This window comes from Centroberyx affinis, unplaced genomic scaffold (genome assembly GCF_046629955.1).
Source record: "Centroberyx affinis isolate AG114_WGS23_722 - 3 ecotype Tasmania unplaced genomic scaffold, CSIRO-AGI_Caff_v1 ptg005625l_1, whole genome shotgun sequence".
In the NCBI taxonomy this organism is placed as follows: Eukaryota; Metazoa; Chordata; class Actinopteri; order Beryciformes; family Berycidae; genus Centroberyx; species Centroberyx affinis.
In genome coordinates this window covers 96373-119765 of record NW_027282831.1, presented here as the reverse complement: position 1 = coordinate 119765, position 23393 = coordinate 96373, and the positions used below count along the sequence as shown (strand labels likewise).

General features: G+C 44.6%; 2 protein-coding genes across 2 annotated transcripts in view; both read right to left on the bottom strand.

Moving 5' to 3' along the window:
• Positions 1-1289: 1289 nt before the first annotated feature.
• has3 (hyaluronan synthase 3) lies at positions 1290-11930 on the bottom strand. The gene is made up of 5 exons (XM_071547036.1): positions 11258-11930; positions 8437-8530; positions 7790-8340; positions 5663-5764; positions 1290-5085 (listed from the first exon to the last, which is right to left on the bottom strand). The coding sequence occupies exons 2-5, from the start codon at positions 8528-8530 to the stop codon at positions 4156-4158; spliced, it is 1677 nt and encodes a 558-aa protein (XP_071403137.1). The 5' UTR covers positions 11258-11930; the 3' UTR covers positions 1290-4155.
• A 6219-nt stretch (positions 11931-18149) lies between these two features.
• Positions 18150-23393, bottom strand: part of tango6 (transport and golgi organization 6 homolog (Drosophila)) — a 34427-nt gene continuing 29183 nt past the window's right edge. Inside the window, exons 17-18 of the mRNA XM_071547042.1 lie at positions 22739-22852; positions 18150-19197 (exon numbers count right to left, since the gene is read on the bottom strand). Coding sequence (XP_071403143.1) covers positions 19021-19197; positions 22739-22852 — 291 coding nt within the window. The 3' untranslated portion in view covers positions 18150-19020. The remainder of the gene's footprint in view (positions 19198-22738; positions 22853-23393) is intronic.

Here is a 23393-nt window from a genome sequence, read left to right as displayed (position 1 = left end):
TCATTCCCTCCTAACCCCAGAATATCTTTTCATGTCTACAATAGAACAAAATATATTACTTTTACAATATTTCTGCAATGTAAACCTCATATAAATAAGTCTTGAGCTACCAACCCATGCCTTGTTCACTGGGAAATGCTAATGCAATTTAAAATGAACTTGAATAAATAGTCAAACCTGTTGCCTCAGTAGAGTTTCACATCGAGTTACAGAAGTTATAGACACTCTTAAATTGATTTTCGCAAGCACCGAGTATGTTTCTCCTAAATCCTACAGCTACCCACACCAATTTCCTTTGCTTTGAAACAGGAGAGTGGACACATTTCAGCGGGCGGGGTGGAGTATTGAAAGGCAGGGTCTGCAGCAGCCTGACAACAGATTCAGTGTTAAGGGGTAATTGGTTAACACACCGCAGTTATGACCAATAGATGAACTGGGAGCTGCAGGGTGGGCCATGGAAAACAGTCCTCGCTCTTAAACTGATTGTGACTATAGGGTTAGACTGGTATATAGGGCTGATATTGGCTTTCATTAAGAATCAGATGTGGTCCAGTCAGTGTGATCCACCTCTGATATGATGGAGGCTCCTCCCTGATCACAGCAAATCATTCCAGTGTGGTGTGGGAGGATTTTACTCAACAGTCTGTAAATCCTGCAGTGTAAACCTGCCTCACTCTGCCTTAAGGAGCTGCTGACCCACCTAAAACTAGTTCAGTAGAATGGGTTTCAGTGGAGAGTTTTAGTGTCCCGTGATGGTCTAAATGCTGTTTCAGAGGCCTGATGAGAATACAATTCAGGGGAAAACACTGAAAACCATGAAAATCGTCAAATTTAACATATTGAATATGGGCTATCTGCAGCTTCAGTCCAAAAATATCAGTACCAGTATCGGCCTTCAATAACCCATATCGATCCAACACTAATTAAGACACTCAGCTCTACCAATGCCAGTGACCAGGTGCTTACAGCAGGATTGCACACATCCGTTACATCAGGAGTAAAGCAGGAGTCAGAAAAGAAAAGAATAGATTAGAAGTTTGGCGTTCATAAACATTTAAAATATTTGGCTCAGTCCATGCTCTGGCATTCGGGCATTTTGAAAGATTGCCAGGATATTTACTGTGTGTGTGTGTGTGTTTGTTTGATGAAGGCGGTTCCCATGTTGGCGTCCATGTTGAGGTGTAACCATAGAAGTAAAAAGCCACCCTTTTATTGCGTGGTGACTGAAGGGACCGATTCATTCAGCGGCTATGAAACTTCTCTTCCCTTTCCTTTGCATTCTGGCACGCACACACACACACACACACACACACACGCACACCACATGTACACACTCAGGCACGTTGGCGACATGTTTTCAAATTCATGCCGAAAACCATGTTTTTAAAATTAAAGCCTAAGTCGTTGGATTCTGTGACTGACATTTCTCACATAACTTCATTCATCAAAAGGCCATTTATCTGCAGTCACTCCCCATGCTGGTTTGGAGTGAGATGCAGTGAAATAATGTGGTCTTCATTAAGAGGTCCTGTACAGAAACAAGCCCTCATTCACCCTCTTTACATTTATGCAGATCAAAAAAAGACCGAATTGGCCACCAATATGGAAATAAAAAATATTTTCATAATAGCGTTAAAATACGTTTTACGCTCTTGAAAAGACCATATGCTCATGTAATTCACTTCAGTCAGATACTGTTTATTATAGTGTACACTGTAAATGTATTCCATAAAAACTGCCCTCCACTACATCCTTGGGTCTAAGTAAGAAAACAGCATCATGACTCTGATAAACTTATCTCTTGACAATCTTGATAAAACAGTATCCAATCCAGCTGAAACAAGGGAGCCATAGTTTGTGGTCTCCTTAGTGTCTCCTCTCTCATAAATTGCAAAAATATTTCAAAAGCCATGTTTTGGGAGTTTATGCCTGTGGCTTATGGTTGAGGTTGCAGTTTTCAGCCTAGCAGCAACAGAGGCTGATTCAGAGCCAAACCAACTAGTGCTAAGCTGTTCAGCTGTTGCCACAGGGGCCAACAAATTTTCTACCTCCATTAACACAAGAAAAGATTGTAAGAAGAGAAGGTCCATCACTTACAATGTGTTTTTGTGCAGAGTAAGATGTCATGCCTACGCATTGCAGGCATTTAACGTTACGACATGTATGCATTGGTCCAATTTATTCTTGAAAATGCATTTTTCACAATAAAGCGAACATACAGTAGAGTGAAATAAAAATGAAATGCGAGATCAGGGTCGTAAAAAAGACAGCATGAAGGAAACACCAAGGAAGTCATTTTGGAATATTCTCCATTTTGGTATGAATGGGAGAATTGTGTCCAAAACAGAAAGAATTTATAATGACTTAGGAAAATTCCCATTGCCAGTGATGCACAGAGATGGAAGTCTACCAGCAGATAAGGAACAGAACGTCTTGCATCGCTGGTTCAGAAAGGCTGACCGAGCCTGTAAACACCATTTTGTTTTTTTTATGTGTCTTGTTTGCACTTTCAAGTTTCAACTTACACAGCCCATCTCAAATGAAAACAATATAAACACAACTTAAATAGCACAAGGGTGGAAAGTTCCACTGTGTAAAGCAAAAAGGCACCAATCAACACTGACGCTACTCACATTTGACGAAAGGATTGGGACTTGCCTGCTCAGGTGCGTTGCTTATTGAAACATGCCATTTATGATTGAAGCCGTCTGAAATGTGAGTAGATTCTGAAAATCACTGATCTGAAATGTTAAATTTGAATGGGGAAAAAAAATGAAAAAGAGGTCACTATTACATGGAAAAGCGAAGGCAAGGCTTCCTTGTGCCTCTCACTCGTTAGCCTCTCACTTCAGAAAGAATCTCTTTGGTCATCAGTCTTTATACTGTAGATGATGGAATGAATGAATAATGTATTTGTCTAATGTAAAAAGACACAACTGTCCTACGTTAGAGAATAGTGTCCAGTAGTGAAACTTTACTGTGTTATACAAACATGATTTGGCACCTTTACAATATATAAAAGTAGCCATACAAAAAATCTCTAAACCATTGAACAAAACTACGACCCACTGATTTGTCACGGGTGACTGTAAATTGATAATTGGACCAGGATGTCATAAGTTCCTCTTTTGACACTGCTCAACAGCACCAAAAATATAACTGTATGTTATATGTGTACAAATGTTAGATTGTCTATACTGGTAAATCATAACGGCATTACAAAAATACAACTGTAGGAGATGATTGTGCCATTCATGGCTAATGGGAATACATGGGTAAAAGATTCAGAGCCATGTTTCTGATCTGAAACCTAACCGCTCAAGCTATCATAGTCTCAGCCCTGAAAACCATCCATTCAGTTTGCCATTACATCCAATTGCATGTAGTGTGACAGTAGAACATTTCACATTCTCTTCAAGGCTTTACTGGGAACTTTTTTTTCCCTCAGTCCCTTTTATTATGCTGATCAGCGACAAGTTACACTAAATCCCTTTTACTCTCCCTTTACTTGCCTCATCTCATCTCATCATTATCAAGATGAGAGACCAACCAAAAAGAGACCTGTAGGTCTCTTTGGCCTCATTGTCTCCCCTCTCTCACCCCAACCTGCTCTGTTGTGATGCGATGAGATGATTGGTTTCATTAGAAGCACTGTACTGCACCAACACTGCTATATCCTTTTGTCACAGTTTTTATGGCTAACCTGTACCCATAAATTGCCTATTGTCCTTCTGAGCATGTCACTATTAGAAGTGTATGGACGGACCAGCACTGAGTAACCTGGGTCAGTTCAGTTTGGTTTGGTTTTGCAATGTGAAGCACCATTCAGCATGATGTAGGTAGGAGTGCTGTACATATCCAATCATCTCAAAGTTGAGTGACAGCTGTTCTTTCTTACAGTCTCCTCCCAACTGGATCAGATTCACGCTCCTCGGATTTCAGATTCACACTTTTTTAGCACCATTGATAAAGACATGAGAGCGTTCCTGGATCATGGGGCTCAAAGACATGAGAGAGAGCGCTTGCAGCAGAACTGGTTCAGAGCACATTGTTAGTGACTGTAACTAGCAGATCACAGGGTCAGTAGAGCCCTGCTAGAATCACACTGCAGTAAAACACTGTGCGAGTGCCATACCAGTCTTTCTGCTACCATCCTTATGCCTCAGCATACGGCAGGTGATACTGCTCTTCCCTCTTGTTGCACCGTTTGGCCACAATGGCCAGGTAGAGCACCAGCAAAATAACCCAGTAGCAGGCGTAAAGTATTGTCCCTGCTATCAACAAGGCTTTCTCTGTCTCACTGAACGGCTCCTGTGTTTCACAGTAGATTGTATAGGCCACACCTCCAAGCAGCACCATTGCCCACACTGTGACGGGCACAGCGCCAATGAAGTTGACCACAATCTTCCTCCGGCCCGAAGTGCCCCATCCAGCTTTGTTGATGGTAAGCAAGGCGAATATCTTGGCAGGGAGCAAGCTGGACATGTAGAGCAGAGAGTAGAGCGACATGAAGATCATGACCAGGCTGCCTCGTAGGAAACAGGCGTAGGTGGCCTTCACCATACCGACCAGCTGCACCGTCAGCAGGAACAGCAGAATGTTCCAGAGCCTTCCACGGTAGAAGAGGTGGATGACCGTGGCGACCAGGAAGAAGGGGAAGAAGCCGGTGACCACGGACTCGTAGGTCATCCAGAGGCTGTGCTTGTGGAACCACAGGGCGTTGTAGAGCCACTCGCGGAAGTAAGACTTGCTCCATCGAGTCTGCTGGTTGAGCCAGCGCAGGTAGCGGGTCGGCGTCTCGGTCTGGCACTGCGACCGCGCCGTGAACTTGGTCTTGTAGCCGAAGCTGAGCACCCGGTTGGTGAGGTGGCGGTCGTCGCCGAAGCTGCACTTGGAGCCCAGGAAGGTCTGGTGGTACCAGGGCTCCAGGAAGCGCTGGAGGAGCGAGTTCCTGTACATCCCCAGAGGGCCGCTGATACACTGGACACATCCAAAGTACGACTGGCAGGCCCGCTCGATGTTGAAGGCCATCCAGTAGCGCACACTGCTCAGGAAGGAGATCCATGAGTCATACTTGTTGAGGATCTGCAGGAGATGCGAGGAGAGGAAAAAGAAAGAGACAAGAGAAGAGAGAGAGGGAGAAGAGAAGAGAAGGATCGTAAGGATTCATTTATAATCAAGTTGAGATCATGCACACACAGTAAGGCACAACATTATAATCACTGGAATGGTTTTCAATCATGTGTCTTGGTGGCAAAAGAGTTTGCAAGTTTTCATTCCAAAAAGTGGTTCAAAAAAGGATTATCCGCACACTGGATTAGAGCTCTTTTCTTAATACTTTATTCAACGTTTCGACCCCAGGTCAGAAAGGAGCTGTAATCCAGTGTGCGGGTAATCCTTTTTTGAAGCACTTTTCATGATTCTTTTTATCTAGCACCTGGGTCTAAATATAGGTTGGACGTGCACACCTCTATTACCCTTTAAATTTTCATCCAACCAAACTCTACAGCAGCTAATTTCACTCGATTTGCGCAACCTCAACCCAAGAGGGGGAAACTAGTTTGTGAAATCAGCTAGTGTAGCGTTCAGTTGGAATGAAAACCTGCTTACTCTTGGGCCTCCATCGCACACGACTGAAAACCACCGTTGTAACGCGTCTTACCTGTACATCTCCGCCGACCCCTCCCACCATTGGATCTTCCTCTAGGATTTTCAGCATTTCTATGGTACATGCTGGGTCTAGAACTGTGTCTGAGTCGCACACCTGAAAAAAGTACACAACAAACACTCTGTGGGTCACACACAACCCCCAATTCAGAAATACACAACTATTGGTCAAATCGAGCTGCAGGTGTTGCAGAATGCCCCGTTTGTCGAAGTATTACTACTGATGTCTGGCAGAGAAATGAGAGGCTGCTGACAGAGATCCCAGCTGGTTCACTGTAACCACACAGCACTGGGTCAGCTGCATACATGACCTGTGACCGATGTCAAGGGCACAGAGGGCATGCAGCAGCCGGCTAGGATAGGTGACTTGGTTATCCATCGTCTCAACATGTGTGTGTGAGCTGCATCAGATTTGGAAAGCAAAGAATGGGACCGTGTACAAAATGGGCGGCAGTACTTCAGTGTTCATTTGATATGGGTGAAAATGCTATCAAATTAAAGATTCTATGTGTAGCATTTTTTAAACACATTACCTTGGTATAAGTACTGTTAATAAATGAGACCACGGTGGAGACGATCAGTAGCCTCAATCTCACGCTAGTGGTATTTTTAATGCTAGTGTTTCACAAAGACCACATTTCCCATAAACCCCCATGGCTTCCTGTCTCCCGCTCCCTAGCCTTGTTTTCTTTGCTTCTTCGGTCAAAGGTTTTCTCTTTGGCTTTACTGAAGATAATAAATATGTTGGAAGTCCTTTCACCATCTGCCATTTCCAGAAACTAAAATCTTTATCTCCGTTTGTGCTGGAAGAACAGCGCCCTCTTCATGTTTTGTGCCGTAAAGCAATCTCCCTTTGTGCTGTAAAGCAATGCAGCCAATTTCCCGCCAAATCCGACCTGGTGGCACACAATGTAAAATGTTGTGTAGAGGCTGGTGGAGGTTATCAATCTTCTCAACAATGGTCTTGTTTATTTTTGTAATTAGGTCACAATTTATTTGGATAGTCCAAAGCTGATACTCAACTTACTAAAGTGACTATAATATGCCACGAAAAGGTCTACTGAATTTCAGGTGATACAATAGTGTGAAAAGTAGTCTATAGCTGTTCAATGTCTGGGTTTGGCTTAGTTTTAGGGTTGGGATTAGGGTTAGAAATAGGGTCAGGTTAGGGTTAGGGTTGGTTTTAAGATAAGTTTTAAGATAATCTACCTTTTAATACCTGATAGTTGAGTATCAACATTGGACAATACAAATAAAGTGTTAACGTAATTATGTCTAAAATGTATATGATAATGACTCATTGATGTTAAAACGTAGCATCTTTGAAGCAGACAACCTCATAATGTTATTTCACATGCAAAATAATAAGAATACAGAACCCAAACATCAGAAAATGTCTCACTTTCCAAATACATTTGGAGCTCATAATACGTGCAATATTCAAACAATGTTCAGTTTCCCAAATAGCTGTTTTAAATCTGTTCCATTCATAGGCACGCAGCCATCTGTATGTGTCAGCACAGAAGCAGTGCAGATATCTAAATCAGCAATACAGTATCTGCCTGGTGTGAGTATGTAGATGAATACAAATGGGCCTCCGTCTGTGAGATGGCATTGTGTAATGTGATTATCTCTGGCTATTGCTGGACTCCTCCTTCCCTCCCATGTGTATGAGCGTCTTCACAGTTTTATTGCTCTTTAATGGAAAAGTTTTAGTTCGAGGCCTTGAGCCAGGGAGGGAAAGCTATCTAGGAGATAAAAATCCACAGAAAAATCACTGCAGTGGGTACGCATTTTTTGAGAAGGATATATAAACAACACAATACCAAAAATGATGGTCCAAGGAAAAAAAAGCCCAAAAGCCTTTATTTGGCAGCTAGTTCATAATGGAACAATAAAATGCACCAAGATGTTTTACCATCATCAGGGCAGAGAGATGTGTTGGCGGATTTTAACGTTCCACAATTAGCCACAGATTAAAGGCCTTCTAGTGCGAGAACGTTTCAGCGTGGGAATTCCTTCATTCTTTCAGAACTGATATATTTTTTTACCCCACACCTCAGATAATGTCACTTTGAATAGTTCATATCCATACTCAATTTCCTGTGCCTTAGGTTCTTACCTGCACATAATCCACGCTGTCCCCCAGGGCTTTAAAGGCAGTGTACATCACCTCCCTCTTCCCTCCCCACTCTTGCATGACACAGGAGTAGCGGCAGCCTCTGACCAGCCGGGCCACGCGAGCCGCCTCCTCCATATGCACCGTGCTCCGCCCTCCTCCTCCGACGCCTCCGCCCCCGCTCCCGTCGCTGTGGTAGTTCCCCTTCCACACCATGCTGCCGGCCTGGTCCGCCCCGCCCATCACCTCCTGGAAGATGTCCATCATGTAGCGGTCTTCGGGCCGGTTCCCGTCCACCACCAGCACCACCTTCAGGCCCGGGAAGGAGATCCGGCGGATGCTGCGCAGGCACTTCCTCAGGTAGTCAGGGTCCTCCTGGTAGGCGGCGATGCAGAGGGCCACGGTGCGGCGGAGGTGCTGGGGCCGGGCGGGGTTCCTCATCCGCCGGTGCTCCAGGAAGGCGAAGAGGCTCTGGAGGAAGAGGTGGAGGGAGAGGAAGGCACCATAGAGGCCGAAGGAGAGGTGGTGCTGCTCGGTGTGGATGAACTGGTAACCTTTACAGCAAAGGACCACAGTGGAGAACAAGTCAAGAAATGGCTCCCTTGATTGTTCATGCAGTACATGTTTCTCTGTGTATGTGACATGTTTACCTGTCACATAGGCCAGCAGGATGGCGAAGAGGACCACCGCAGCAAAGAGGGTGGTGACCACGATGTTCAGCGCATTCCTGCAGCGAGAGGGCATCTGGGAGGTGGAGGGGTAAAATGACGGAGAATGCGAGAGAAAGATCGCAGAGTAAGAGGACGGGTTAAGGGAGAGGTGCAGAGATTTGTGCAAAGAAGATAAGACAGGAAGAGAGGGAGGGAGGGCAAATGTGAAGGAGACCATGAATGACATATATGGAGAGGATGAAATGGAAGGAGGAGGGAGGAGGTAGGGATCAAAGGGAAGCAGAGGGTGCAAGATCAAAACAGGATTAGAAAGAACCAGATTGGATAGAGTGTGATGGAAATGGGGACATATAGAGATGAGAGAGATGGCAGAGTTGGAGAGGGTGAAGGTAGAAGTGAGAAAGGAAGAGAAAGACATTGAGATTTGGAACTAATATAGGCAAACAATGTTCGTATCAACCTAGGACATTCACTGGAAGACATTCACAGCAAATTAACTGAGTAAGGCACATCATTTACTTCTACAAAATGCACTTGTACACACATACACACCCACACACTAGGATCTTAGGGCAGGAGAGTATGCTGTACAGTAAATGAAATGAACAACATCAGTGAAACACCAATACAAGTCGGCTACACATGGCAGGTGAGACAGCCCAACCTCTGGTCTTTCAGAAGGCCCTGAAAGAGAGTGTTTGTAATTTCAGAAGTGTCATTTCCTGGCTTTCCTGTAAAACCTTTCATCAACAGCTGTCCGCCGAAAACATACCATATCATTCAATGACATCATGGAAACGTGTTGGTTGAAAAAAATGGAAGGCTGTGTAACTAAAGGGCAAGAAGCAAACGCTGGGAAAATACTAATTGGCCACCACTACTACTACTACTACTACTACTACTACTACTGCAATTACTGCTACTGCCACTACCACCACCACCACTACAACTACTACTACTACTACTTTCATACTAACACGTTCAAATAAGATTTGGCCAAAGTAGCTGTAATATGTATGCACATACAGTATAATACCTAGTCAAAGAGTTGGATATCTAATTCGACCTGGATTTAAAGGACATTCAACTACCGTAACTGAGACAACTCACAGCTGAACACCTCCTCCGCTTCCGTCCTCCTCCTCTTTCCTTCATCTCCCCTCCATCCTTCCGACCCCCCCCCCCCCCCCCCCCTAAACCCTCTGTCGCTCCCTTCTTCCCTCTCTCCAGGCTAATAGCTCTAATTAAAGGCCAGGCGGGGTTTGGCCAGTATACGGGACCGGTCGAAACGGGGAACAATCCTGTCCTTTCATTCATGAAATTACCTCTCCGTGCCCCCCCTAGGCCCACGCAGGAGAGACAGGCCTCATTCACCGCCATTTATATCATAACAGTCAGCTCTATGGGACTCACTGGCACAGACAGACTTAACCGCTTTGCTAAGTGGATGTACAGATTTACATCCTGGCACTGAATCACACATACCGGACACCTACACTCTCCGAGATAAATGGGAGATACGCTATCCCGGGGAAATTGTGGGTAGGATATTCAGGCATTGACAGAAGGGGGGATTTTGCAGATTGTGGTTTTGGAATATTGTTCTCGAGACATAGTCCTTCTCAAGCACCGCTTTAACGTGTCATGATAAATTAGAGGTTATTTAAAATCATCTTAAAAGTTTCCACTGAAAGATTTCCCCACTCTACTTACTCTAAAATCTCTTCTGTCTCTATCCTTATCTCTTATTCTACTTCTTTTCTTAGCACTCGCTCTTGCCTGATCATTTCATGGTCAAAGCCATATTGTAAGGGCACTAAAGCCCTGATATTTGTATAATCTTAATTATGATAGCATATCATCCCAGTGACAGGCCACTGTCAAAGTATACAGTATACTGCACTCTATATCTTTCAGTCTTCACTAATAATATTTAATCCCTTTTTTTTGCCACTGAGGGCCACAGAGGAAAGCGTTCTACTCTATATATGATGCATGGGGGATTATAACAGCAGGCCGAGGCAGCGTGGTCTGAGCACCCCGGGGCCACAGGCCAGATAACAAGCAGACAGCAACATGGACCGTTTGATTAGAGGGCCACAGTCACCAGTGGGGGTTGTTGGCAGGCCAGGAGGCAGGATTAGTCAGGGGACTGTGGGGGGACAGGGGCAATTAGCCCCAAGGTTATGCCTGGCTACACTAACTCTTGCACAGCGACAACTTGTACGGGATGGATGTTGGTTATTCAAATTATTGCTGATTATAGAGTGCAGCAATAATAGTAAAAACATAAAACACTGCAGACTCCACTCTTACTTGCAAGGAATTTACTGAACACCATTTACTGAGGGCCAATAAATGTTTCACAAATGAGAGAAGAATGTTTTTTTTAATACAACCCACTGGCCAGCACCTTGCTGAGTAACCTTTTTTTTTTCTCTGAACAGTAGCAATAAGCCGAAAGGTTATGCTAGCCTATACTAAATCTTCTTAAGTGACACCTTAGGAGTGTATGGAATATTATTGTGCATCATTCTGCCAAATAATAATCAATGAGACACATAATGAATCCAATCCAAATTCAGTGTTAGCTAGATGATGCTGACTAGCCACATCATAGATGACAGACTCAAGTCAACCTGCACCTGAGGTTAGATAGATGTGTTTTCTCTGTAACAATGGACCACCCACATTAACAGCAACATCTACAACGAATAGCTTCTCATTGAACACAAATCTAACAGATTATGACAAATTATCAAAATTGGGTAAAATGAAAGATAGAAAATTTCTTCATCACCTTGGCCACAAAAAAGGATAATCTTTCCACAGGTAAAAGGTCAATTTCCTGAAGTAAATGTGTTGATACTGAAAGGCATTGTGTAAAAATAGATTACATCTGACATCTTCAGTTGAGGATCATCTCATGATGGCGAGAAGTGCAATCTACAGCACTTGTCGCAGGTTATCTAAACCTGAAGCTGTAACGTCTTCTGTGGGTTTGAATTTCACCTCCCATATCCAGACTGATTTGTCAGTGATACTGGCTGCCCATATCAGTCCACATCAGACTCCGTCAGATGCCGTCTACATTCACCTAGCCCATTCACATGTGGTCCAGGTCCACATCCAGATCTAGATCCGGATCCATTTCTGTCAGGAAATCTATCCAGGACCATCAAGTCAGCATTTCACAAACGTCCCAGTATGCAAATCAGTGGGAAAGTCAGGCATTACCCAACAAGCCATATCAGGTAAAAAAAAATCTTGAAGAAAAAAAGCAGAAGAGAAGGTTTGGGCTTCCTCCCAATTGATTCCAGTGCCGATAAGTATTCCCAGATACAAATTAGATGATCCCAAATCAGTAGCCAGTATTCCCAGGTGTATCTCTGGATTAGCAGTCCCAGATGGGACGGGCTTCCTCCAGCCAGGCCAGCTGACTGAATGGGCTGGGAGCTCAGGTGAGGAGGTGGGGAGGCTGCCGCTGAATGAAGATTTTGGCTCTGGGACAAGGGACTTTTACCCCAGATGGAGGAGGAAAGAAGAAGGGAGGGGGGGGGAGAAAGATGTTTGGAAAGAGGGTGATAGGTTGAGGAGGAGAAAGAGGGAGGGAAGTAAGAAAACAGGAAAGGAAAGAGGGAGAATAAGGGACAGTAGGAGGGAGGGAGAGGGAAAAGGTGTGACGTTATCAGTGTTTGGTGGGAACACGTTACTCAGTCCTTCCTTCCTTGTTACTACTACCTTACACCCTAAACAAAATGGTTCTATATTGTACCAGAAAACTGCAGATCGGAGTTTCAGTTCTACAAACATTTCTCGGAAGCAGAGCTGAGAAATAATCTCATTGGTTGAGTGAAACCTCAGTGGGCGGAGCCAAAGAACCGCCATTTTCAAAGCGCAAGTTAGCGAACTGACAAACTTGAGCGGCAAAGACGGAACTCTGGTCAAAATATAAATAAAAAAATATATAAATGGCTATGTCTTCTCTTTTTTCATTCATTCATGACTATGGCATTTATGATGTTGGCTAGTCAGCTAGGCTAACTCGCTAACCTATAACTTAGTATGGATAGATTTTTTCAGATAGTAGCAGAGCGCTAGGTTTCATATTAGCTTCCTCTTGTCTTATATCATGCCTTTTTCACTGGGCTTCAGTCTTGTGGGTGTATAATTCCTCCTACTTTACTCAATAATACAGTAATCTTGCTTCCCCCTACCTCAGAAAAGCTTATTTTTACTTGATGGAAGTGTAGGCTACCCACAATTTTTTTTTCCAAACAAGAACATTGGACATGAGCACTGTTTCCCTGATCATTAACAGGAGAAGTCACTGGGTTATCCTGAATTTTGAAGGTAAAAGAGGATGAAGTTATGGAAAAAGTAATAAATGTAACATTACTTTTGAAATGAGAAACTAGAATTATAACAGAGTACTTTCGGAGTAACAAGCCCAAACACTGGAGGCTGGAAAGTGAGTGGAAGAGCAAAGGATTGAGAAAGTTGGGGGTGGTGAAAACCCAGGGAGGGGAAGCAGATGACAATTTTCCAGGTAAAGCGGCGACAGGGATGGACGGGGGTCAACATGTCCGTTCTTGAATCTGTGATCAATCCCGCTCATTCGTCAGTCCGCTCCCCGCAGCCTCACTCGCGGTTCATGTGAGTCAGGCTTTGCTCAACGAGATGAGTCAAAGTCAAAGCCGAGGAGGAGTGCTGCAGAGACGGCAGATTTTCTACAGAAACTCAATGGAGCAGAAATCCCCTTTTCCTCTGAGTGTTTGATATTGGGAGAGTCCATCAATGCGGGTCAAGGCTGAGCTGAGCTCTCTCCATCAAACGGGGACACCGACGTATCTTCAGGGACGCATGCAGCTGGTTACATTCACTGAAAAATTATACCGCAGCGCTGTTGTGCTATGAAACGTGGATAAGCCTCAGGTTGAGGTGGTGATTAGGGATATGAAGCAATAAAAAAACAACTTGTGAAAACATGTATGAACAGATCTCAGAGTCTTTGGCCACTAGAGGGCTCTCTCTCAGTGCCTCAACTCCACAGATATCTCCAGTGAGCGGAGCACAAAATACTCTTTTACAGACCTCATTACATAATGAAGGAAGTGATGTAGCTGGGGAAAATCTAATAAGTACTCACAGCTGAAGGGATGTGTACGTGCCTGTGTGTTTGTGTGAGTGTGTGTGTGAGTGTGTGTGTGTGGTGGGGGGGGGGGGGGGTGTCAGAGGATCAGAGGATGACATTTCTCAAACAAACAAAAAATGTAGTGCCTCGAATGTATTTCAAACCCTTTAACCCATCTTTAATCCATCCATCTATACACCCATGCTATACTAATCATAATAATAACTAGTAACAAAAGGAAGGGGGTAGCAGGTCAGCCTTACTGTATGCAACCTGTCAAATCCCAACAGGGCCTTTTTGCACTGTATAAAAGGCCACCAGACCAGGCCATGCCAGGCCAGGCCAGGCCAGGCCAGGTCTCATTTTGGAGGCATGGTGATGATGCCATGGAAAGTCAAACAGGCTAACGTTTTCTTTGGAGATGCCAGACACCTTCAAACGGAGCTCCGAGGCGTTCCCGTCCGCTGTTTCCTAACGGTCGGTGTGTGCCGTCAGGGAATGAAAATGTCCCACGTGCAGCACATGCCAGGAGGCAACACACTGGCAACTACTGTACAGACACACACACACACACACACACACACACACACACACACAGGGATACTGCACATATACAGGCATAGGACAAAGAAAGACACCTATGTATAATTCATTTTAGTACTTCCATGCTTTTCTCTCAGCTAAATGAGAGGCAATACAAGACCTTCTTTGGTCCTCCTGTTCAAGGGATCCAGCTCTCACTCTCTCTCTCTCTCTCTCACACACACACACACACACACAGTTTCAGGCAGAAAAAATGACTTTCTCTCCGTCACGTTGCACATATTTACCGCACACACCTGAACACACTCGCTCTCTGTCCCGTTTCCTAACTAGACATTTTATTTTCCGATTTTTCACAAACTTTCCATTCATCTTCTGTCTCTCTTTTTCTGTGACACACACGTTTGTGTGACTGTACTTGTGAGGACCTTCATTCACTATATTCATATTCAACCCCTAACCTTAACTCGCACCATCACATGCCTAACCTTAACCTAATGGAAACCTAATCGGAATTATGATCTCAAATCTAAACCCAAGTTCTAATCCTAAACTGACCATTTGTAAAAGTGAGGACTGGTAAAATGTCCCCACTTTGGAGGATTTTCTTCATCTTTTGGTCCTTGTGAGGACATTTGCTCAAGTCCCCACACACACACACACACACACACACACACAATCTCTTTATGTAAAACATATCTCACAATATGTCCTTACCTTCCTGATCCGGTGGACCCTCCGTCTCCGTCTCCCCCTCAGGACTCCCCCCCAGATCTCCGTCCTCCCGGTCCGTCCGTCCGTCGACCCGGGACGTCCAGCCCCTCTCTCTCCTTCTCCACAGCACAGCGCTCTCCTTGTTCTGCCCCCCCTCCACCAGCTCACACTACATCTTTATTCCAGCCCGCCCGCTTAATTCAGGAGGTCCCGCATCCAAAAATACAGCCGGCAAGCTCAACCGCCACCCTCCTCCTCCACTTCTGTGACCCAACCTCCCCCCTGCCTGCTCCTCCTCCTCCTCCTCCTCCTCCTCCCTCTATCTCCCAGGACTGTCCCAGGGCATGAAGCCCCCCCCACCTTAGATCAGCGGTCCCCAGCCAGCAGCTGATGCTGTTGCAGACCTACACAGGTTGAATATAGGTTGAGGGCAGGTGTTCTGGTCTCTGGTACTCCGTGGATCGGTCCCCTCCATTCCGGCTCTGGGCTTTCACCCCCTTCCCACCGTGGGCGACCCCGGGGGGCCACGGCGGCGGCGGCGGGGGACGGTCGAAGGTTGAAGGTCAAAGCGCGGCTCTCGATCTCTCGGCCGTCCTTCGGTCCGATTTCTCCCCTTCGGTCTTCGTCACCCTCTCTCCCTCGTCTTCGCTCCCGCAGCCGCAGTGGCAGCTCCTCTCTGCGTCCCCCCCCTTTTTCGCAGCGCAGCCCAAATCCTCCACTCTCTCTCTCTCTCTCTCTTTTTCTTATCCCTCTGCTCTCCCACTCTGTCACACTGTCCCCGCCTGGCTGGCTGGCCCGGCCCGGCTTGGCTGGCTGGCAGACCGACACTGCTGAGCTTCTCCTCCAGGGGCTCCTCTCTCTGGCTCCTACCCTCTCTCTCTCTCTCTCTCTCTCTCCTCTCCTCTCCTGTCCTTTACCTCTCCCCCCCCCCCCCCTCCTTCCCTCTCTGGATACCCCAGCTAGCTCCCTATCTCTCTGCAGTGCAGCCAGCAGCCTCCAACAAGACTCAGGACTGTTTCACCAGAGCCCCCCCACCCCCACCGCCCCCCTCTCCTCTCCACCTCTCCGCCTGACTCAAAGCATCCTTTATGGGCTTATTTATCTAGCCTCCCTCCCTCCCTCTCGCTCTCTCCTTGCCTGTTCCCCTCCTCTGTGGCTGGGCTGCTGACAGCTTGCAGGTTCCACGGCCACGGGCTGGCAGGCTGAGAGAAACTGCAGTATGCCTCCCGATAATCAATGCACACCAGCCGAAGCCACTCACACACATTTCATTCACGTCGGAGAAACGGAATCGAAAATATTTTGGAGCAGACGCCTCGCGACGATATCTCATAAAAAAAAATCGGAAGAAGATTCGTTTTCTCACTCTTTGACATGCGTTCATGCCCCTTTCTCACACTTTTTCCCACCCCCCTCTTCGTTTCTCTCTCTGGCTCTCTGATTGTGGCACATGGTAAAATAGTAATTACTGTAATAGTCCTGTCATGGCCAATGGGACTGGGGCTTTAGCCCGCACCCCCCCCCCCCCACCACCCCTCCCTCCTTTCCTCTCTCTCACTCTCTCTCTGAGAAAATGCATGGTAAAACAAACGACTATTTAACAGGCTGTGGGAGAAACTACCGGAGGCTGTTAGTGTACTGAACACCAGGGTATTTCCAAAAACTCATAACTTTGTCCAAAAAATATTTGTAAAAAAAAACTAAAATTGTATCCAGAGATGGCAGAAATGGCAATGATATCTTGCCAAAGACTTCCCAAGTCCCTAAAACTTGAAATGAGTTGAATAATTTACTGAGTTTGGAGGGTAGCGGCCTAAATTCAGGTTAAGTTTCTCTTAATTAGCATACTCAATATCCTTCGCTGTGACCCAATATCCTCTTGGGGAGACAAGAATAATTGTTTTGGGTCTCTGGAATAAAAGTCTGAAAACTGCTGCTGTCCACTGAATTTGCTGGAACCTGTACAAACGTAATGCCTGCTCCTACAATATTGACTCAACAATTTCAGCTGGCAGATAAATGAAAATCCAACATTAAACACAAATTATGCCATTCTTGAGTTGCTTAAAAAAGGGTAAGCTTTGCCTCCTTTTGCCCCTTTGTTCAGTGAAATAAATTTTTTGTACAGTATATACCATATCATGTGGCTCTGCCTCTCATGTTGAACACTGTGTTATAAGGTAGGCGGTGTTAGCAGGGCAGCCTCACAGTGGGAATGCCCTTGCCCAAAATGCTGAGTAGATATAAAATCTCTAATCTATCAATGTCCAAAACCTTTTTTTTTGTTGTAACTTTTGATGCAGTTAATGTCAAAATAACCAGGTCATATTTCAGTATATGGTAAAAAAAAAGAAAAAAAAAGAAAAATGCATGGATTAGAGGACAACTCTATATCCTATTTACTAATAATTCATCAGCCGATACTCATACAGTCCTTTCCCTTGCCAGGAGGCACAAATAGCCTCTGACCTTGAGTATAATGAGTACATTGCTGGCAGGCCAAGGCTCATAGCGTAAAGAGTTTAGCTGCTGGAAGCCAGAAATGCATTGCGAGGGACTTCATCCTGTAGATCCCTTGGGCTTCGAACATGCCAGTAGTTTACTTCCCCCTTTTGGCTATCTGTATAGAAAATAATTGCTACAAACACCAGAGGAGGAGAGTGCACCTATGCCTTGCATCCAAAGTAATCTCCATAGGTGGTGCTTGATGTTTTGTCTCCGTACTCAACAGAAAAAAAAATGACTTCTGTATTGAGAATAATCCAAATTTGGCCAAATGCTTCTGGCACCCTGAAATGGAGGGGTGAAGAAGGTGGTGATGAGGCAGAAAAATCCCCTTAAAGTTGAACATCTTCTAAACCCTGTAGGTATAGTGTCACCTCACATCCAAACAAATAAGAGTACAAACCCAAAACATGCTTGGGTAAGACACTGGATCAGTTTTTCCATATATAGTAGTCAGAAATTGTACAGTGTCTCATTCTCAAAAAATGAAGCCCAGGTCAATTGAAAACTCTGGACAAATACCATATAAGCCTGAAAGAAACAACCCATGTGCTTTCAATTGTGCAGTCAAATGAACTCTAAAACAGACTTGCTTCCTCACCAGACAGTTTATATATACTACAGGCAATCACTTGATGTATTCCTCCAGATAAGTCTAGTACCGAAGAGCAAAACATACTGTTACCACTTATTGGAGAAACATTTAAATTCAGTCCTTCATTCCATGATACACATCCACAGCCTCGCACCCATTAGCCATTTTAACAGAAAAAGCATTTCAACCAATTTCCTGGGAAGGTAGCGGTCTTTAATTTTCTTCTGACAGAAATACACACTCTTTGCCAAGCATTACACTACAGCAAACGTTTGGACATTTCTTGAACGTGGCTTGTTGGTATCGTTACAAAACTCCTTGCAAGATATTTGAGGAAAAAAAACATAACCTCCAGGGTAAACACAAGTGTGATTGAAGAGACAGAGAGTTTGGTGACGGCGCTCCGGAAAAAGGCCTAAATCTGCCATCGTGATGAAAGACCCCTCCGTTTCTAAATGATACCTTGACTCCGTGTAGGGGGGGGGGGGAGATATCTATGGACTGCAAACACTGGTGAAACCCTTACTGTTTGTCCTGCTTATGTTCACATGGGGTGAGAGAGACGGAGAGGGTCATGCCTCATATGCAGGGAACGTATGGCTCAATGGCTGAGAGGGGCGACTTGGGACAAAAGAAGGAATGTTTTACCCTCAAGTGACTGGAAGCGTCTCCTCAGTTCTCTCTATAACTCTTGAGCTTGACTCAGTTCAATCCCTTGATGGACTCTGTTTGGCTATGTTTATAGTAGTCCAGCTATTGGCCATACTCTGGTTCAGGTTACTTGAACAACCGGGTTAAGAAGAGAATTCTTTTGAGGAAACTTCTAAAGGATAATTCCTGTTGTATATATATATAAAATATGATTGTTCTATTGTTTCTAACCCATTGTCCCAGATTGCTGAAGGCTCCTCAGGGTAAAATCCATATCGCGCAGAGGCAGAACTGACATTCTCTATAAGCAGAGCGTATAAAAATAGAGTCCTAATTCCAATAAGTGTCCCCACCCCAACACGTCTAAACACATGCCGACTGCAGGGACTATGAAAACCCTGTAGAAATAAAAGTTTGAGTTCTACGGCAGAACCACAATCTTCTTCTCCAGCTTCTGCTCGGGGAAGATGAACCTCCTCATGACGTCGTCCAGCTCCTCCAACGCCAGCTGGGCGTGGAGCACCGCGACGTCGTCCCGGTCCGACCGAACCACCCACTTCAGGGCTCGGTACAGGTCCAGCAAAACGTCGCCGAGAACCTGGACGGGAGACGGAGAAGAAGAAAGATGTACAGAGGGAGACAGAGGTTAGAGGGATGGAATGGTGGGGCAAAGGAGGTCGAAAACTGCTCTTCCACTGCCCCATCATGATTCTAACTAATCACCTGAGAACTCTTTAAATTACACGGATGTCGGACAAAGCAAAGACATTGGAAACCTCCATCAGAAATAAATGGGAGTTGTGCGTCTAAAAGACCTGAATCCTTGTGATGACTAGTTTCTGTCTTCTCCAAACGCTGCAAGTTTCAGAAAGCCAAATTTAAGACTTTTTAACACCGTTTCAAGAATTTAAGACCAGTGTAAAAAAAAAAACGAAATAAAGGAACAAAGCTAGCAAAACCAGCCTATTTCTGATCAGACACAGCTGAAGTTGAGAAACGATAAATGTGCAGTATAAAAAAAGGTCTAACTATGTTTAGTAAAGAAGATACAATACATAATGTACTACTAATCTGTTCTGTATTAATCTATATTAAGAGTGGAAGAAACCTGTCATTGCATGGAGAAAAAATTAGGCCCTACCTAACCCTAAGTACCCACGGATACCCCAGTTCCTGCTTCAACCCTGGTCTGGTAGTCCTAAACGCCTCCAGCCCTGGCCTGCTCTACTCCACTTTGGCCTAACCTGGTCTGGTATGGTCCGCTAAGGTCTCCCCAACCTTGTCAGTTCTCATGTCCCGGTGTGTATCATTAGCCATGTACAGCTGGTGTGGCGCTGCCCTGCTCCAGCTGTTCGCCTAATGACAGGACCTGGCCGGGGACCAGCTGCTGGACAGCTGACTGGAGTCGTGGCAGAGCAGCCGAAGAGCCACGTCGCACTTTAACCAGGAGCTGGTACCCAACAGAATCCGCAGGTTTGTTTCTGTCGGGCCACCGCACGATAAGAGTGGCACTGTCTTTTAAGTTTGTCTGATTTTCATTTGCTTTTTTCAATGTTTCAGTTAGAGTACTAGCATGTCTTAATCAGATGGGCGCAAGGATGAGAGACTACATTCATTCAGTTTTGTTCTAGGATGAACAGTTTAGAGGAATAATCTGTGACATTTTCATACAAATAATTGTCCATTTTGCTACCCGCTATCGCCATTAACACAATAGTGATTCAACCTATAGCTAACCTATAGCTAAGAAAGATTTTACATTTTATGCGTTAATGAGAAGTGATAAGCTATGGTAAGTGAGATAAGCTCTGAGTGATTCAGTTTGATTTGGCTCATCCAAGTATAGGTTTTGATTCTGGCTCTGCACACTGTTTTTAAAAAACATCAATATAAAGATAGTGAAGTAGGTACCTTACTGCTGTTCATAACAAAATCTTAAATATACAGTATACTTAGCCTTCCTTACGGGAACAAGTCTCCTATACTCCTATAGAGTTTTCCTTCTAGGTGTGTATTGGCTTTCAAATCATAACAAAGGCCAAGATAACTGCTTGTACTTATAAGGTTTTCACATGTTAACAGAAATTTGTATATTGCTTTTATGTTCTTTTTTCCCTTCACTCATCCACACATTTAATCTTAATTACCATTCTTAAAGCGGTTTTTCGAATAGTACTTCATAAATAAAGTGTGTCATCATTACACTCTGCCATCCATATGGCATTTGGTGGACACTTTTATCCAAAGCGCCTTACAGTGCCATGAGTGCATATACTTACAACATGGGAAACAAACCCTAACCCTGGCAGTGTTGGCGCCATGCTCTACCCACTGACCACATCATCACCAGTAAGATGCCGAACGAGGTCCAGTCAGTGATCCCGAACCGACGCTCCTATTTTAGGAGGTCTGATACATGCAGGCCAAGGAACTGTGGAGGACTATCTAAGAACAACACTAGAGCCCAGACGTCACCAATAAGCAAGGACTACTGCAAACATAGCTGTCAAAATGAGGCCTGTGAGACAGTGAGAGAGAGAATTGGGTTTTATTCTCTTAAACAGGGTGTTCGGAGTGAGTCTCCTTCCTGCCCTCGGTGAGAAGCTGCCATTTAGTCTATTATCACGGTGCTGACCACAGGGAAACTGTGACTAGATTACAGGACCTGTCAGGGTCTGTAACAACAGCCTCTCGCCCTCCAAAACAGACCCAACGCCAAACTTCTCAACATACTTTCAGCCTGAGAAGAGAGGGGGAAAAGGACAATATGGAGTCCAGGGCCATTCCCCAATGTCAAGAGTGAGTTCTTCTAACTTGTATTTGACTGCGTTTTCATTCTCTGACTGTGTAGACATTCTTAAACCATGGTAACACAGGGTCCCTCTGAACTTTTGGCCTTGCAACCTTGTTGATACAATGGCAGTGAACACACACACACACACGTATGAGTAAGTACCAACTTACCAACACGCATCCACACATATGCGCTGATCTTAAAACCATTAGGTCTTTTTTTCTGAAGTAAAAAGTTGCACATTACATTGTACATTACTTACCTGCCCTGACCAACCCAAGTCATCCATCCTATCTCATCTGCTGTTTTCATATGTTTTCAACTCTCAAGCGAATTTTAAGCAACCTTTTCAAATGTCGCAAAAAAAATGCAAATTAGGTGTATTTCCATCAGCTGGGGTGAAACGAATAAACAGGATCTGGATGTCAAAAAACATATCCGCGAGAAAACTGAAGTTGTTGTTCTTTAGTGTCAGCTAATGTTGGCCATATTTTACTCTGTTCAAAAACGAAAACAATAAATGCACTTGCAAAATACAATAATCACTAACTAATGGCCATACAACCACGATGGAAACTTATACACGGTAACGACAGAACATTTAACATTTCTGGGAGGTTGTGACATATTATTGTCGCTATACTTTATTTATTTAACAACTATTTCCATTTCTATTTATCCCATAATTTCTTTATCAACAAAAACATTTCATTCTTAATCGAGTGTCGAAACTTTTTGGCGATAACGAGGAGAACTGTATCAAAATGTGCTGACTCCATTCAGCTTCTCTAATCCGACACATCATAATTAACCCGGCTAATGTCATTTGACAACAAATCTGTCTCTCTCTGCAGCTTTGGAAATGAATGTCCTCTCCAATCTTGATCCTTGAATATTCACTTTTCAGCATACAGTTATCTGCTTTCTTTTCAAAGAGGCTTTGAAGGGATTTGAAAGCATCGGTTAACTCTCTCTCTCCTGGTGGAAAAGTACCAGCTGTGAATCGTTCAGAAACACTGACTGCCATGGCCAGTTATTTAACTACATTGTTGGATAGGGGTATAGGTCGGTGCTTTGTTAAGCTGGCAGGGAGGACAAACAGCTTGAGAATACTGAGGGAGTGAATCACTCAGTGTTACTGAAGCCCCACTGACCCATATTTACCTGAAGGTCAAAGGGAAAATTACCGCCCCGCTCATTCTTGCCCCAAAGTTGAAGTTCGGGGCATATAGTCTTTATCAGCGCATTCAGTACATAGTAACTTGTTCATACTGTGTATTTGAGTGTCCGGTTGTGCAAGTGTGTGTGTGTGTGTGTGTATGTGTGTGTGTGTGTGTGTGTATACCTGGGTGGCTTTGTCGCTGAGGCCTCGAAGCAGCAGGGCGATAACGTGGACGGCGGCCCTCCTCACCTCGACCTCCCGCTCTGTCTTTATCAGCGCAGTCAGACAGGAGCTCAGCTGCAGAACACACACACACACACACACACAGATTATATCTACCGTTTTAAAAACATGTAAAAGGCAATGAATAGTTCAGATGCAGGTAAAGCGAGCAGGGACTACATGTTAACAGACGGCATTAAAGGATAAGGCTGGTGTTTTTAATGCATTGCTTACCGTCAACAAATCCTATGAAAATAACAAAATCAACAATGAATTTGTTTTGCTAGCAAGTCTCGTCCATGTAGCCGGTGCCCAATGCAGCCATGTCCCAGCAGCCATAGAACTCCATTGTATTAAAAATATGATTAAAAACACATCAAAGAGCCATGCTGCTGCTCTGCAGCATATTTCATCATCAGGATGCACCGGGCCAGCCGACTTTTTCCTCAAACAACTTAATAAGCCGGCTGTAAACACGTTTTCCATCTCAGGAAAGTAGTTCCGTAGCACAGAAAATAGTCCCCGCCGTAATGAAGAATTTGTTCCCATTTGAATTTGATTTGGTAATAACTACAACAGCCTGACTTTTCATGGTAACAGTTAGCGATTTTTAAAA